The sequence below is a fragment of the Vulpes lagopus genome, chromosome X (genome assembly GCF_018345385.1).
Source record: "Vulpes lagopus strain Blue_001 chromosome X, ASM1834538v1, whole genome shotgun sequence".
In the NCBI taxonomy this organism is placed as follows: Eukaryota; Metazoa; Chordata; class Mammalia; order Carnivora; family Canidae; genus Vulpes; species Vulpes lagopus.
The window spans coordinates 64,664,742-64,682,534 of record NC_054848.1 but is presented as its reverse complement, the minus strand read 5'-3'; the positions used below and the strand labels follow the sequence as shown (position 1 = coordinate 64,682,534).

At 32.8% G+C, this 17,793-nt stretch overlaps 1 protein-coding gene across 9 annotated transcripts in view; it reads left to right on the top strand.

The window, feature by feature from the left end:
- RPS6KA6 (ribosomal protein S6 kinase A6) overlaps positions 1 to 17,124 on the top strand; it is a 199,826-nt gene extending 182,702 nt beyond the window's left edge. For 8 of the 9 annotated variants that reach the window (XM_041740158.1, XM_041740155.1, XM_041740161.1 and 5 more), the window contains 2 exons: positions 12,796 to 12,936; positions 14,183 to 17,124. In XM_041740158.1, coding sequence (XP_041596092.1) covers positions 12,796 to 12,936; positions 14,183 to 14,308 — 267 coding nt within the window. In that variant the 3' untranslated portion in view covers positions 14,309 to 17,124. The remainder of the gene's footprint in view (positions 1 to 12,795; positions 12,937 to 14,182) is intronic. The other variant, XM_041740159.1, reaches the window with a different exon arrangement.
- Positions 17,125 to 17,793: the final 669 nt, after the last annotated feature.

Here is a 17,793-nt window from a genome sequence, read left to right as displayed (position 1 = left end):
CAGGATCGCGCCCTGGGCCAAAGGCAGGCACTAAACCACTGAGCCACCCAGGGATCCCTGGACTACCCACATTTTAAAAGGCTTAATAGCCACAATGGCTGGTGGCTTCCATAGTAGACAGTATAGTTTCAGTGTAACTGGCCTTATTTATTTTAGAAAAAAAAATAATATTGATAAAACCTTGACTATGAACTCTTAGCATTTATAATTTAAAAATTTTGAATTTAAAAAAAAAATCCAAAGGTAGTCAATATGTGGCATATAAGGGCTCTGAAGCTTTTAAGCTGCTATTTGAAGTTAGAAAGCCATTTAAGAAGAAGGAATTGCTTGTGTTTAATATCTGCTAATAATTCCATGTTTGAGTGAAATAATGAAAGGGATTATAAGGGAAAGGAGGGGACATAGTGGGAAAAATTAGACAGGGAGATGAACCATGAGAGACTCCTAACTCTGGGAAACAAACAAAGGATTGTGGAAGGCGAGGTGGTTAGGTGGATGGGGTAACTGGGTGATGGGCACTAAGGAGGACATTTGATGGGATGAGCACTGGGTGTTATATGTTGGGAAATTAAATTTAAATAAAAAAATAATCAATTAAAATATGCTAATAAAACATAACTGTCAAGAATACTAGTTTATCCGTATATCATGGAGTAAATCTCATATCCTAATTATAGAGTAAATAAATCACCTGTAATTACCTTCTAAACATTAGAAAAACACAGAAGGGATTGTGTTTGGAGCTTAACCATAACACAGGTTTACTTTGTGGTATAGTAGAAAAAACGCACATGATCAGAAACCAGGAGTACTGTTAGTTTTTGATCTACTAACTAGCTGCCTCAGTTTTCTCATCTATAAAATTTGGGAACTAAATTATCCAAAATTCCTTCCAACTCCAAAATTCCATGTCTTCACAGCTTGGTTTATTTGTAATTTATCATATTTCTTTTTGTAAAGTGATTGAAACTTTATATATATGATTGAAAAAAAAAAAAATATATATATATATATATATATGTTCTTATCAGTTTGTGTGTCAGAAAATGTATTTTCCCAAAGAGTAAATCCAATATTTAAAGCTGTACATATGATCCTCTTGCATTTCTTTTTAAAAATAACTAGCAATGGTGACTGTAATGCTGAAATGGAGATTCATATGACAATTATGCTTAGATTTCAGTTTTCCCTGTTTTTTTTTATGTTTAAGTCTGTATAGTGCTTAAGAAATAATAATACATAGTAAAGTTTAATTTTATTCTCACCTCCTCTTTTAGTGTGATATTCTGGAATAATAAACATAGGAAAATATATTTGGGGTTATTTTTGAAATATTTCACAGTCTTTCATGTATTCCCTTTTTATGGGTCAAGAGACTTTAGTTCTATCTGAAACTTCTGCAAGTGGTGGCAAGTGCTAAGCAAAGGAACTATAGGAACCCTCTAAAAAAAACTTATCTCCTGTACATGTTAATTTTTGTTTTGTTTTAAATTAGTGATGAAGATAAACTATTTTTCAGTTTCCAATAATTCCTTAAGCTAGCACCCCTTAGTTGTGAGAATTGTGGCATTTACTATCATCTCTTAAAAAAAAATACTTATTTGAGAGACAGAGAAAGCATGAGCAGTGAGGGACAAAGGGAGAGGGAGAATCAGACTCTCTATTAAGCAGGGAGTCTGTCTCAGGCCTCAATCCCAGGAGCCAGGATCATGACCTGAGCCTAAGGCAGATGCCTAACCAACTGAGCCCCCCAGGAGTCTGTACTATCATCTCTTGACAGTTGCTTTATTTAATTATAGTTCATTACAAGCTACTATTTGTGTCTTTTAAATAATCTTTTGCTATTGGTGAATACCACCACCAGAAACATATAGATGATTCTATTTGTCTCCTATCAGTGCAGAGTTCATAAACTTTGTCCATTCAGTTAAATGGTAGTGGGAGTGAGAGGTAATAGTTGTGTGTGTTTTATTGCTACAATAGTTTCAGATAACTCCTCACCTCCAAACTGCAGGTTTGGAGAACATTGGAATTTCTGCTTCCCTTTTGTAAAACAGAGAATACGAGAAGTATCTGGTAAACAAAGCAAAAGTAGAAGAGGCAAGAGTAATGAAAATCTCATGGTGTCACTCCATATAACACAACAATACTTGATTAATTAGAAAATTGTTCTATCTGAATTTTATATTTTAAGTAAACAAAGTTACTTATTTCAAGTACATATACCCTTGGCCAATGAAGAATTGACCAGTAGAAACTCCTATGGGATAATTATTTATGACCTCTTCCCTACCTCCTATAAAAAAAGCAACTTCTACTCTTCCTCTACTGTGTTACCATTACTATGTTGTATGTACTTTATTAGAGCACTTACAACATTCTCCTTTGCCATGTATTTGTTTGCATTGCTATTCTTCCTACTCAGCATTTAAATGTCATACTCATTTTTACATTTACTGACATACCTAGCATAATAAATACTTAATTGAATACCTTTTCATAAACTAATCTTTTCTTCAGATATACCTTCCATTGTTAATTTACACAGTAAGATTTTTCTGTCCATTGTATAAATATTTTCCTTTTTCATACACTAATGAATGCAGACCTGAAATTAATTTTCAGTCCACTACTCTTTTCATTCCACTACATGTTAGAGAAGACTTTCTGGAGAAAGAAAGGCTTTATTAGCTTGGCTTATGTGAGTTGAATGAAAGAGAGAGGTCTATAAACCTTTAATAATAATAGCAAAGGTGTTCTTGTTCACCAAATTCTTTTATATAATATAAAAATTAAGTATGCAAAACTTAACCTTTGCATAATCTATATTGCAGAGCAGTTTAACACTTAAAACCTTATACTGAAATCCTTCTAGAACTTCTAGTACAATAATTTTTATTTTGTTCTATTTTACTTTTTAGCCAAGCATAGCAATTTTAAGTCCAGGATAGTTAATATACATTGTTATCTGAGTTTCAGGTATACAACATAGTGCTTCAACAATTCTGTACATCATTACTCAACACTCATCATTATAAGTGTACTTTTAATCCCCTTCACCTATTTCACTCACCCTCAACCCATTTCCGTTCTGATATACTTTGTTTTAAACAAGTACCCTAAGTTGAAGTTTTTTTCTCAACAAGAACATTTTATAAGATTTTATTTATTTATTTGACAGAGAGAGAGAGAGAGAGCACAAGCAGCGGGAGCAGCAGGCAGAGAAAGAAGGAGTAGTGGGCACCACAAGGAGCCTGATGCAGGCTCAGTCCTAGGACTCTGGGATCATGACCTGAGTTGAAGGCAGATGCTTAACTGACTGAACCACCTAGACACTCCTCAATAAGAACATATTTTACTTGACACATACTTTACAATAGATGGTTCTTTTAAAAAATAATAATTATTCATGAGATACACAGAAAGAGAGGCAGAGACAAAGTCAGAGAGAGAAGCAGGCTCCCTGTGAGGAGCCTGATGCAGGACTCGATCCCAGGACCCCAGGATCATGCCCTAAGCCAAAGGCAGACGCTCAACCACTGAGCCACCCAGGTGTCCCACAATAGATAGTTCTAAAAGATATATATAAAACATTCCATTTAAGAAAAGTAGGATATACATTTTCTTCAAATATAGAAGAATCCCCTAGTTAAATCACAGAAAAAGAGACATAGGAAATATTACAAATTTAAGAAGGCTGAAATTATACCAAGTCTATTCCAACCACAGGGTACAGAACTAATGATCAAAAATAAAACCAAGCTGGAAAATCTATAATGTAATTATTAAATATTTATTATGTAAATATTAACACACTAATGCACAAGTAATGAATCAATTAAGAAATAAAACAGAAAATCAAAATATGTCTCCAAACAAAAGAAAAAGAAAATATAATATTCCAAAACCTGTGGGATGCAGCAAAAGAAGATATTAGTCTAAAATTTCTTCTATGAATGCTTTTATTAAGGAAAGTTCAGCTCTGCCCAAGTACCAAACACTGCCCCTGCAGGCAAGGAAAGACTCTGCAGCTGACTGGCCCAGAGGATAAAGCAGCCAAAACAGCAGCAGAGTGTATGTAGCACACACCAGCGACACTCCCTGAAGCACCAGACCCTGGAGACTATATGATTTTTTCTGTATAAAGCCATTACTCTCAAGAGCAGGACATATAACCGGCTCTTCTAACACAGAGAAGACAGAGATTTAGACAAAATGCCAAGACAGAGGAATTCTTTTCAAATGAAACAACAAAATAAGATCACAGCCAGATATTTAAGCAAAACAGGTATAAGTATTATGCCTGATAAAGAATTTAAAGCAACAATCATAGGGCTGCTTGCTGGGTTTGAGAAAAGAATGTAAGACTTCAGGGAGACCCTTACCACAGAGATAAAAGAAATTTTAAAAATCAGAAATGAAAAATACAATAAATGATATTTGAAACAGACTGAATGCAATGAACACAAGGAAGAAAGAGGCATAGGAACAAAAAGTGATAGAGAGGATAAAATAAGGGAACATAATGAAGCTGAACAAAAGAACAAAGAATTATGGAGCACAAAAATGGACTTAGGGAACTCAGTGACTCCATCAAACATAGTAACACTGGTATTTATAGGAGTCTTAAAAGAAGAAGAGAGAGAAAAAGGGACAGAAATTTTATTTCTTTAATAATAGCTGAAAACTTCCCGAATATGGGGATGGAAATAATCATCCAAATCCAGGAGGCATGAAGAAATCTCATCGACAAATCAACAAAAGTAGGCCATCACCAAGACATATCATAGTTAAATTTGCAAAATTTGCAACAAAGAAAAAAATTCTACAAGCAAAAGACAGAAGTCCCTAATTTACAAAGGAAGACACATAAGGTTAGCTGTAGATCTCTCAACAGAAAGTTGGCAAGCAATAATACAGTGGCATGATGTGTTCAATGTGCTGATTTGGAGAAATCTGCAGGCAAGAATAGTCAGAATAGAAGGATAGAGAAAGTTTTTCAGACAAACAAAAATGAAAGGAGTTTGTGACCACTAAACCAGCCCTGCAAGAAATATTAAAGGGGACTCTGAGTGGAAAGAAAAGAACAAAAGTGAAAAGACTAGACAGGAACAGAGAAAATATCCAGAAATAATGACAAAAAAGTAACAAAAATGGCACTAAATACATATCAATAATTACTCTGAATGTAAATAGATTAAATACTCCAACTAAAGGCATAGGGTATCAGAATGGGGGAAAAAAACCCACAATAAGACCCATCAGCATGCTGCCCACAAGAGACTCATTTTAGACTGAAAGACAACTGGAGATTGAAAATGAGGAGATAAACAGTTATCTTTGCAAATGGACATCAAAATAAAGCTACAGTAACAATACTTATATCAGACAAACTAGAATGTAAACCGAAGACCATAACAACAAATAAAGAAGGGTACTCTATATATAAATATAAAAGAGACTATCCAACACTTGTAAATATTTATGTCCATAACTTGGGAACATTTAAATATATAAAACAATTGATAACAAAGTAAAAGGAACTCATTTACAATAACATAACAATAGTAGGAGACTTTAACACTCCACTTAGAGTAAAGGACAGATCATCTAATGGGGAGAAACAATGGCTTTGAATGACACACTGGACCTGATGGACTTAACAGATACATTGAGAACATGTCATCCTAAAGCAGCAGAGTACACATTCCCTTCAAGTGTACATGGGACATTTTCCAGAATATATTGCATCCAAATCAGGCCTTGAAGAATACAAAAAGATTTGGATCATACAATGCATATCTTCAGACCACAACATTATGAAACTTGACGTCAACCACAAGAAACAAAATTGGAAAGACCACAAACACATGGAAGTTAAACAACATGCTACTAAACAATGAGTGGGTCAACCTGGAAATCAAAGAGGAAATAAAATAAATAAATAGAAACAAATGAAAATGAAAACATGACAGTTGAAAACATGTGGGATGCAGCAAAAGTGGTTATAAGCAGGAAGTATAGAACAATACAGGCCTATATCAAAAAGAAAAAAAAGTCCAAAATAAGCATCCTAACAATACACCTAAAGGAGCTAGAAAAAAGAAATATCTAAAAAAAAAAAAAAAAAAAAAAGAAGAAGAAGAAGCCTAAGCCAGAAGAAGCTAGGAAATAGTATAGAGCCGAAGTAAATGATACAGAAACAAACAAACAAAAAGCCTAAGCCAGAAGAAGCTAGGAAATAATATAGAGCTGAAATAAATGATACAGAAACAAACAAACAAACAAACAAAAAAAAAACAAAAACAAAACAAAAAACCCCACAACGGAATAGATTAATGAAACCAGGAGCTGGTTGTTTCAAAAAATTAATGGAAAAAAAAAAAACTAACCAGACTAACCAAAGAAGAAAAGAGAAAGGGCAAAAATGAATAAAATCACAAAAGAGTGAGGAGTAATAACAACCAACACCACAGCAATACAATTATATGAGAATATTATGAAACATTTATGCCAAAAAATTGGACAACCTGGAAGAAATGGATAAATTCCTGGAAACATATAAACTACCAAAACAAACAGGAAGAAAAAAAACATGAAGAGACTAATAACTAGCAAAGAAATTCAGTCAGTAATCAAAAATCGCACCCAACAAATGTCTAGGACAAGGGGACGCCACAGATGAATTCTACCAAACATTTAAAGAAAAGGAAATACCTTTTCTTCTCAACTATTCCAAAAAATAGGAATGGAACCGAAACTTCCACATTCATTCTGAGGCCAGCATTACCCTGATACCAACACCAGATAAACACTCCACTAAAAAAGAGAACTATAAGTCAATATTCCAGATGAAAATGGATGCAAAAACTCTAAACAAACTACCAGCAAATCAAATTCAATAGTACATTAAAAGAGTCATTCCAGGGCATCTGCTCGGAAGTTGGTTAAGCATGAGCCTTTGGCTCAGTTCATGATCCTAGGCTCCTGGGATTGAGCCTCTTATCAGGTTCTCTGCTTGGTGAGGAGCCTGCTTCTCCCTCTCCTCATGACCAAATGGGATTTTTTTCCTGGGTTGCATGAGTGGTTCAATATTCACTGTACTCTGAAAACTATGAAACACTGATGAAAGAAATTAAAGATGACACAAAGAAATGGAAAACATTCCTGCCCATGGATTGGAAGAATACATATTATTAAAATGTCCATACTACCCAAAGCAATCTACATTCAATATAATCCCTATTAAATAAATACCACCAGCAATTTTCATAGAGCTAGAAAAAACAATCCTAAAATTTGTATGGAATCACAAAAGACCCTGAATAGCCAAGGCAACCTTGAGAAAGAAAAAAAAAAGCAAAACTTTAGGGGTTACAAATGCAGACTTAATGTTATATTACATACTAAATAGTGTAGGAGAGTTCCCCTTTCTCCACATCCTCACTAATACCTGTTTCTCGTGTTGTGATTTTAGCCATTCTGAGTGATGTGAGGTGATATCTCATTGTAGTTTGATTTGTATTTCTCTGATGATCAGTGATGTTGAGCATTTTTTCATGTGTCTTGGCCATCTAAATGTCTTCTTTGGAAACATTTCTAGTCATACCTTCTGCCTATTTTTAATTGGATTGTTTGCTTTTAAGGTGTTGAGTTTTATAAGTGTTTTACATATTTTGGATATGAATCGATTCTTAGATCATTTGCAAATATCTTCTCCTACCCCATGGGATGCCTTTTAGTTTCTATGTTGATCATTTACTTCACTGTGCATAAGCTTTTTATTTTGATAAAGTCCCAATAATTTATTTTTGCTCTTGTTTCTCTTGCCCCAGGAGACATATCTAGTAAGAAGTTTCAATGGCTGATATCAAAGAGGTTTCTGCCTGTGCTCTCCTCTAGGATTTTGATGGTTTCCTGCCTCACATTTAGGTCTTTCTTTCATTTTGAATTTGTTTTTGTGTACAGTAGAAGAAAGTACTCCGGTTTCCCTCTTCTCATTGTCACTGTCCAGTTTTCCCAACACCATTTGTTGAAGAAATTGTCCTTTTTTCCATATAGTTATGGGTTCATTTCTGGGTTTTCTATTCTGTTCCATTAATCTATGTGTCTGGATTGTTTTGTTTTGTTTTGTTTTGTTTTGCTTTGCTTTGTTTTGTTTTGTTTTGCCAGTACCATACTGTATTGCTCACTGTAGCAGTATAATATATCGAAGTCCACAACTGTGATGCCTTCAGCTTTGCTTCAGTTTTTCAAGGTTGCTTTGGCTATTCAGGATTTTTTTTTTGTTCCATACAAATTTTAGGATGGTTTGTTCTAGCTCAGTGAAAATTGCTGATGGTATTTTGATAGGGATTGTAGTGAATATGTAGTTTTCTTTGGGTAGTATGAACATTTTAAAAAATATTTATTCTTTCAGTCCACTAGCAAGGAATGTTTTTCCATCTCTTAGTGTCATCTTCAATTTTTTTCATCAGTGTTTCGTAGTTTTCAGAGTTGTAGAGTACGGATCTTTCAATTCTTTGGTTAGGTTTATTCCTAGGTATCTTAATGGCTTTGGTGCAATTGTAAATAAAAGTGATTCCTTGATTTCTACCTCTATTTTTTCATTATTGGTGTACAGAAAAGGAACAGATTTATTTGTATTAAATTTGTATCCTGTGATTTACTAAATTCATATATCAGTTCTGGCAATTTTTGGTGGAGTCTTTTAGATTTTCCATACAGAGTATCATGTCATCAGCAAATAGTGGAAGTCTGACTTCTTCCTTGCAGATTTAGATGCTTTGTATTTCATTTTGTTTTCTGATTCCCATGGCCGGGACTTCAGTAACATGCTAAATATAACAGTAGAGAGAGTAGACACCCCTATCTTGTTCCTGACTATAAAGTAATGATTTTCAGTTTTTCCCCGTTGAAAATGATATTAGCTGTGCATTTTTCATATATTATCTCTATCAGGTTTGGTATGTTCTGTCTAACCCTATTTTGTTGAAGACTTTTATCATGAATGGATGTTCTACTTTGTCAAATGTTTTTTTTTACGCATCTATTGAAAGATTATGTGGTTCTTATCATTTTTTATTAAAGTGGTATATCATGTTGATTGATTTGCAAATATTGAACCACCCTTACAATCCAGGGATAAATCCCACTTGATCATGGTGTATGTTCTTTTTTATGTACTGTTGAATTTGGTTAGCTACTATTTTGTTGAGAGTTTTTGCATGTATATTCATCAATGATAGCAGCCTGTATTTTCTTTTCTTGTAGTATCGTTATATGGATTTAATATTATGGTAATACTGGCCTCATAAAATGAGTTTGGGAATGTTCCCTGCTCTTCAGTTTTTGGAAGAGTTTTAGAAGGATAGGCATTAATTTTCTTAAATGTTTAGTATATTTACCAGTGAAATCATCTGGTTAGGATTTTCTGTGTTGGGAGACTTGATTATTGCTTCAGTCCCCTTATACATTATCGGTCTGTTCAGGTTTTCTTTTTCTTCATGATTCACTTTTGGTGGGATATGTATATCAAGGACTTTATGTAGTTCTTTTAGGTCATCCAGTTTTTTGACAGAAGTTTTCATAATAGCCTTATGATCCTTTTTATTTCTGTGGCATCATTTGTAATGTCTCCTTTTCACTTTTCACTTAATGTATTTGAGTCTTCTTTTTTACTTAGTCTAACTAAAGGCTTATAAATTTTATTTATCCTTTCAAAAGGCTAGTTCTTAGTTTTCTTGACCTTTTCTATTATTTTTCTGGTCTCTATCTCATTTATTTCTGCTTTGATCTTTATTATGTCTTTCCTCCTGCTCTTGTGCTTTGTTTTCCTTTTTTCTAGTTCCTTCAAGTATAAGGTTGAATTATTCAAGATCTTTCTTTTTTCTATTTTTTTTCTTTTGAGATCTTTCTTTTTCTTAATGTAGGCATTCATTGCTATAAACTTTCCTTCTTAGACCTCTTTTTGCTGTGTCTTATAGGTTTTTGCATGTTTTATTTCAATTTTGCTTTATTTTAATTTATCATTTGATTTTTTTCTTTGACCCATTGTTTGTTCAGCAGTTCTATTGTCTTGGTATTTGATTTTTTTCTGACAAGAAGTCTATTATTTTTATCTTTTTTCACTATATGTAATATGTCTTTTAAAAAAAAATCTCTATTTGCCTTTAAATTTTTCTCTGCCTTGGATTTTAAGAAATTTGGTTTGTTTTTAATATATTGTTCTTCTTGTATTTGGATTTCATTGAACTTTTTGGATCTGTGAGTTTATGGTTTCTGTAAAATTTGGAAATTTTGGTAACATTATTCCCTCACATATTTTTTCCCTCACATATTTTTTCCCTCACATATTTTCCTTCCTTTCTTTCCTTTTGGGACACCAATTGCATTTGTGTATTATGGTGCTTGATGTCTCACAGCTCACTGATGCTCTGTTCTTTTGTTTGATTTATACTATGTTCCTTTTTGATAGTATCTATTGCTGTGTCTTTACCAATTTTTTTCTGTCATATCAAATTTTCATTCATTTTATTTTTTGTCTCAGATTTTTGTTTTTATCCCTAGAAATGTGACTTGTGACTTTTTATATCTTCTATGTCTCTACTTTTTAACATATGGAATGGAGTTATAATGACTCTTTTAATGTCCTTATCTGCTAATTCTAACATATGTATCAATTATAGGCCAATTTTGATTGATTGGTTGATTTCTTCTCATATGTTATTTTTCCTCTCTTCTGTATCTCTGGCAATTTTTTATAAAAAGCCAGATATAGTGAATTTTACCTTACTTTACGCTGGACACCCTTGTATTCTTATACGTATTCTTGAGCTTTATACTGGGGCACAATTAAATTAGGTGAAACAATTTGATAATTTGGGTTTTTAATTTTTTTTAATTTTTTTTTATTTATTTATGATAGTCACAGAGAGAGAGAGAGGGGCAGAGACACAGGCAGAGGGAGAAGCAGGCTCCATGCACCGGAAGCCTGATGTGGGATTGGATCCCGGGTCTCCAGGATCGCGCCCTGGGCCAAAGGCAGGCGCCAAACCGCTGCGCCACCCAGGGATCCCCTAATTTGGGTTTTTTAAAAAATATTTCTTAGGCAGGACCAGAGCAGTGTTTAGGGCTGCACACTACTTAGGCAGGTTGCATCCAAATACTCTACCAAATACTCCATGAATTTTGAGATTTTCCTGTCTGGCTTGTGAGAACAGGCAATATTATCTATCCTCGTGAGTTCTGATATCTCTCTAACACTTTCAAATAGTTCTTCCCACAGATATGAGTTTATCAGTAATCTTCTGAATATTTGAGAAAGACCCTCTATAGGTCTGTAGTCTTTTTTTCTGCTCCTCTCACCACTCTAGGAGTCACTCTTGTAACTCTGGTTGGTCTTTCCTGACTCTCCATTCTGTCTCATCCACTCAAGGAAACTGCCAGGCTCTTCCTGGGTTTCCTTACCTACACAACAGCCTGAAAACTCTCAAGGTGGTAAGTTTGGGCAATTATAAGGCTTACTTTATTTGTTTCTCATCTTTTAGGAATCACTTGCATTGCCTAATATCTGATCTCTGGAAATCTATTGTTTCCTCTATTTTATGGTTGTGTTTGTGGGGGTGCGGGGGGTGTTGTTTCAAACAGGTGGGAGAATCCAGTCTCTGGTATTCTATGTTGGCTAAAGGCAGAATTCCTTTGACTATTGAATTTTTATTATTTTTATGACTATCAATTATGTCTGTTTTATTGAAGTAATTTAATGTTATTTTCTAAATTATTTCCCCATCATTTTTGCATATTTGTCCTTTTTCCAATAGATTTTTTGATTGGTTGTTTTATCCTTCCACATACTTCCATTATTCTTCAAATTCTGATATTTAGATTCTACTTAGAGGTTTTAGTTTCACTACTTATGCTATTCATGAAACATTCACAAATGATGACTATTTTTTGAGATGATGCTTGACGGGCACTGAGGCGGACACTTGACGGGATGAGCACTGGGTGTTTTTCTGTATGTTGGCAAATTGAACACCAATAAAAATTAATTAAAAAAAGAGATTTTACTTTTCCTTTTTCTAAAAGATGCTTGATAGAGGTAGTCTATATTTAAAATTGTATTTTATTATCATGTTATATTTATGACTTGTTATTGCAATAGAGATAAAGTAAGCATATCCATAGTCTATGAGAGACATATGATACTCTGACCACTAGAATGCCAGCAGTCATATGCCAACCATGGATCTATGTTTTCCTCTCTTTATTATCTTATATTTAAACCCTCAGCTATTGAGCGTATTAACAACATGCGACCTTCCCTTTGTGTTGTTTGATTCTACACATACCCTTATACTTTAGGACCCAGCTTATTAGCACAAATCTATACCTCTTTTCTCCTCTTGACTATTTAGCACATTCCAGGATAACCCCTGCTACTTTACATTTTCTTCCTCTCTTACTAACTACATTCCAGTTGCACAGATTTGGTATCCTCTGATTTAGAAATTATAAATATGGGTTTACCATATATCAAAAAATCTATTTGGAGATTCTGATAGTTAACTGTGCAGAGTATATAGGTTTGGTTTTTCCTACATATAGGTCAAACAAAATAGATAACAAAGCTACTAATGCTTTTATATTTTGAGAAAATGTGAAATAATGTATTTTACTAAAACCTTTATTGCTATATATTTCATATGTGTGTATATACATATATACATATATATTGACATATATATATATATATATATATATATATATATATATATTGTCATTTTCATTTAGGATTTGCTGTCCCATATGCTACATATGGACCCACATCAGCGTTACACTACAGAACAAGTATTAAAACACTCATGGATATCCCACAGAGACCAGTTGCTGAATGATCAGCCAAATAGAAATGATATGTCACATGTCATTAAGGTAAAACAAACATATCTTTTATGTGCCTCCTGAATTACTGATAAAGCCTGTATACTATTCACTGACAACACATATGATGATCTTAAATACCTTTATCTTTTAAAGGTGTATTTATAGATTGTTTTTGGTTTTATTATTGCTTCTTTTAAATAAAAAAACATGGATTCTTATTAATCTTCTCTACCTATTACCTTTCTGATGATTAATAAAAATTATTTGTATTTGATTTACTTTTGAGATACTGGGGCTAGAAGTGTATTAAATGCAAGTTTCATATGGAAAGAAAATGTTGCTATTGGTTCCTAAATTAATAACCACGGTGCAAATTCCCATATTTACAGACAGTGAACCTAGATTTAAGATTTTAGTTTTTTATGTATTCATCTGTTGATGGATACTTAGGTTGTTTCCATGTCTTGGCTATTGTGAATAATGCTGTACTGAATATGGGAGCATGGAGATTCTTTGAGGATAAATGAATAGTGATGTACATATATACAATGGAATATTTTGCAGCTTTAAAAAAGGAGATCCTACCATTTTCAACATGGATAAACCTTGAAGACATTATGCTAAATGAAATAAGCCAGACACAGAAAGAAAAAGAATACACAAGCTCTCTAATATGTGGAATTTTTTAAAAGTCAAATATATAAAAGCAGAGAGTAGAAAGGTTGCTACCAGGGGTAGGGAAGAGGGGAAATTAGGGATATATTGGTCAAAGTACAAAGGTGTAATTATATAGAATGAATAAATCTAGATATCTAATATGCATTATTATCAACTACTGTTTTAATATTGGAAATTTGCTAAGAGTAGATTTCACATGCTTTCATCACAAAAAATGGTAACTATGTAAGGAGAAGATATGTTAGTTTGACTATAGTAATCACTGTACTATGTATATGTACATCAAGATATGTTCTATGTCTTAAATATATACAACTTATGTTAAAAATTAAATTATTAAAATATTTAAAACAAATATATCAGTGATGAAAGACTGATAAAAAGAATTCATTTTAATATTTTAAAAATTTGTAGTAGACATAGTCATTGAAATGAAAAAATATACAAGTAAACAGGTATTAATTCATGAAGGGAACATCAATGCATAGATCAAGTATACGCAATTATTTTCCTCAGAAATAAGGTTGTATTCTACTGAAATCTCTAATGATATAAGGTGTAATTTTTTTACCTCCAGAGATTGTTATTCAATTTCTCTTATTTCTCCTTATTTTAGGGAGCAGTAGTCACCACATATTCTGCCCTGACTCACAAGACCTTTCAACCAGTCCTTGAGCCTGTTGCTGCTTCAAATTTAGCTCAGCGACGGAGCATGAAAAAACGTACATCAACTGGCCTGTAAGATTTCTAGTGTTTCTCAGCCATACTGGATGAAGAAAAATTAAATGTGTGGTTTTTGCCTAATCTTAAATCAAAGGCATCATATTCTGCTATATCACTTGAATATTCTGTTTAAACCTCCTTTTTTTTTAGGGAGATTAAAAAAAAAAAAAAACAGGCCAACAGTATTCAAACAATGTTGTTTTGCAGTAGTGACTAAGTGTTTAAGTATATAATTGGTGTCTACAAGGTCCTAACAATTTCTCTGCACACTAACTTGTAAAGTTCCTTTCAAAAAAAATTCTTAATAGTTTTTCTGGTCTCATAAAATAATGATTTAGGGAATCATTATCAATTATCAGGATGCAAATATAATAGTGTAATGCCAATATTTTTGAACATCAGATCCTGAAGAACAGATTTTTTAAAAAGGAAAAGGGAACAAAAAAATGTATTGTAGAAGCTTGTTATCATGTACAACCAAGAGGCTACATTCATTTGTGCTAATATGTGAACTCCTCATATGCTTGGTGCCAAAGTTTTTACAGAATATTTAAATCACAAATTATGTGTGCACACAGACATATGTATTATCCATACATGTCCTCATCTAGAAAAAAAGGTTTCTACAAGCCCTCTGTAAATTTTACATCTAATTGAATTGCAGTACAAGTGAGGAATTTTTTAGCCAAAGGCTTTATATTGGTCTTGTAATCTACTAAATAGGTTATAGTTAAGCCTTTGAAAGTAAAGTACATGTGTTGCCACTACGTTCATGATACGAATAAGCTGAATAAGCTGAATTTCAAGTTAATCAATTGGATTTAACCATTACCTGTCCCTTTTATAATGAACTACACTGTTGTTTTTTTTGGACTTACAAAATTGAATTACAGTATAGCATATTAGTTTACCTGGAATCCTATGGTAATATAGTTTAAATTTTATTGTAATGGACTTGTGGGCTTAGCATACATGATACAGTATAATGCATTTCAGTTAACTTCAGACAATGCTACAAAGAGATAAAATTTGAAAAGGAAGTAATATTAATGATTTACACAAAATATGAACACATTTTTAATCATATTTATAAAAAAAGGTCTGACAAAATTGGTCTTATTAAACTTACTCAGAACCACTAGATAACATATATCGTTTTCTCTAAATGGTGGAATTTTAAAAAATCTTTTCATGTTGTTGAAGAAAATACTGTTACTACTAGTACTAGTACTACTACTACTACTACTAACAGAAAGAACTCATGAATGTAAACTGGAGAATGTTATAGTTTTGTTTAGTGAATATAAGTGAACTACTTGTTATGTGCTAAGTGTACTGTTTACTGTGTATTTTATTTTGCTTAATTCAGAGAGAAAGTTGATTACTGAGCACTGAAGTATACAATTTAGGCTAGAAGACTTGTAACTTTGGTATTCAATAAAGGAAACTACATGTATTCTCTTTATAATGTAAGTGATATATATTCTACATACAAAATCTGTCTATTGGATGTAATGTATAAAAGTATATACCATTAATTTGAGATGTCTTTTTGCTATAATTGAAAGACATTAAAAAATCTAATGCCACATGGAAAACATTACTTAGAAATAGACCAGTATCATATCTTGTGGATTTTTATTTCCCAATTTGGCCTTTTCCTTCCTCATTTTGCTTTATTACTAGAAGTACTTGCATGTAACAATCTGTGTCCATATATTCTGACTTACTTTCCTCTTGTCATCTTGTTTGTGCTGTTATGACTTCTTATCACAATGAATATGACAAAGCAGGGTATTTGGTATGAACTTTTCAGAACAGAGACACTATTTCCATGTATGCTTTTCTATTAATACCATTAGGAAAAGTGGAATTGGAAAATGTAAAATATCACAAAATAACTTGCAATCTTTCCATAATCAATATATTTTTAAGTGGCTGATCTTTATTAATTTTTCAGTGAGGTTGCTCAGAAGGGTAATAGCATACAGTCCTTTAATGAAGGGAGCACAATTAGAATTAAACAATGAATAGCATGATTTTTCATTGCTCAGTGAGGACTGACAAATGATAAAAAAAAAATACAGATATGCTAGTGGATTTTCCCAATAATTGTGTAAACCATTTCTGTCGGAAAGTTCATATAAAGTAGGTTAAAAACATTAGTAAGGACAACTTTATTATAAGGGAAATCTTCAAACTACATACTCTTATTTTGTAGAAGGAAACCAGGTAGGGATGCCTAATCATGTCCATTTTGTCTAGAGAAAAAATGTAGATGTGAAGAGGAGCTTTTTTGGAGGGGCTTCTATAAATGCTTAACCAGTAAAAGCAAATCCTTTCTATAAAATTTTAGAATATTGTGGTTTCTAATGGATTCATGAACAATTAATTTACATTGCTTTTCTTTTCTTTCTAGTTGATGGTTCTTGCTAGTATTTAATGATAGCACAATTTGGAGTTTTTATCATTCTGGAAGGGAGGGGATATTGTATTTTTTTTCTCAGAGGGAAAACACCAGGTTTTCCCAAGTAGACTAATAATTTATTATCCTAAAGCATATATTATCATGAATAAACTCAGGAAACCTTTAGTAAGATAATTTAAATGCAGTGGTGATAATTTTCTGGGGAATAATGGTTTCAGTTACTTCATGAAAATCAAACTTGAGCCTATTTTGTTAGACCTGGAAATGCCTAAACTTTAATTTTTGTAATTTATTGCCATTGGTAATTACACATACACATTTGATAGAACCTCTGGCTAACTCAAAGGGATTTATCATGTATAGGCAACCCACAAACTTAATAACAGATGCTTGGTATTTACAGTGTCTCCTTATTGAAACATTATGTTAAGATAGTACTGCTCACAGAAAGCTACTCATACTGATTGAATAGTATTTTCCTGAAAGTATGAGACCCTTTGTTTATGAAAAGGAAAAGAACTGCCTAACTTGGCCTTAAGATCAACCAGAAAGCTTGGGTTTTAAATTAGGCAAAGAATGTCTGTGGCATTCTATGTATTCTCTTTCTCCTGTCTTTCTAGTCCCACGTGCTATCCTACTTGAATACCTCATAGAGGACTCCATAATTAAAGCTTCTTCCAGAAGGATTCTGTGCCCCAAAAGCACCTCATACCCTTCGCCTTCCCCAAATCAGAACTTTCATTCTCACAAAGCAGCTATATTCAGCTAAAAGGGTGAGAGTGATCTCATTTAAATTAATTCTTTTTTTTTCTGTTAGTGGCTAATAAATAATTGGCATTTTTCAAGGAAAATTTCCATTAATCAATTTCTAATTGCTGGACTTTTAGGCCATCTAACCAGATAAGAATAATTGTTTATTATTATTATAAGGGAAGCTATTTCTAGGCAAGGAATTTACAAGTATGCCCAGGATCAGATTATCCCATAAACTGTTTCTTTTCTATTTCACCCTTTCTACTTCTCAATATACTTTTTCCCCTCCAAGAAACTTCTAAGTTTTTTAATTACAATGAACT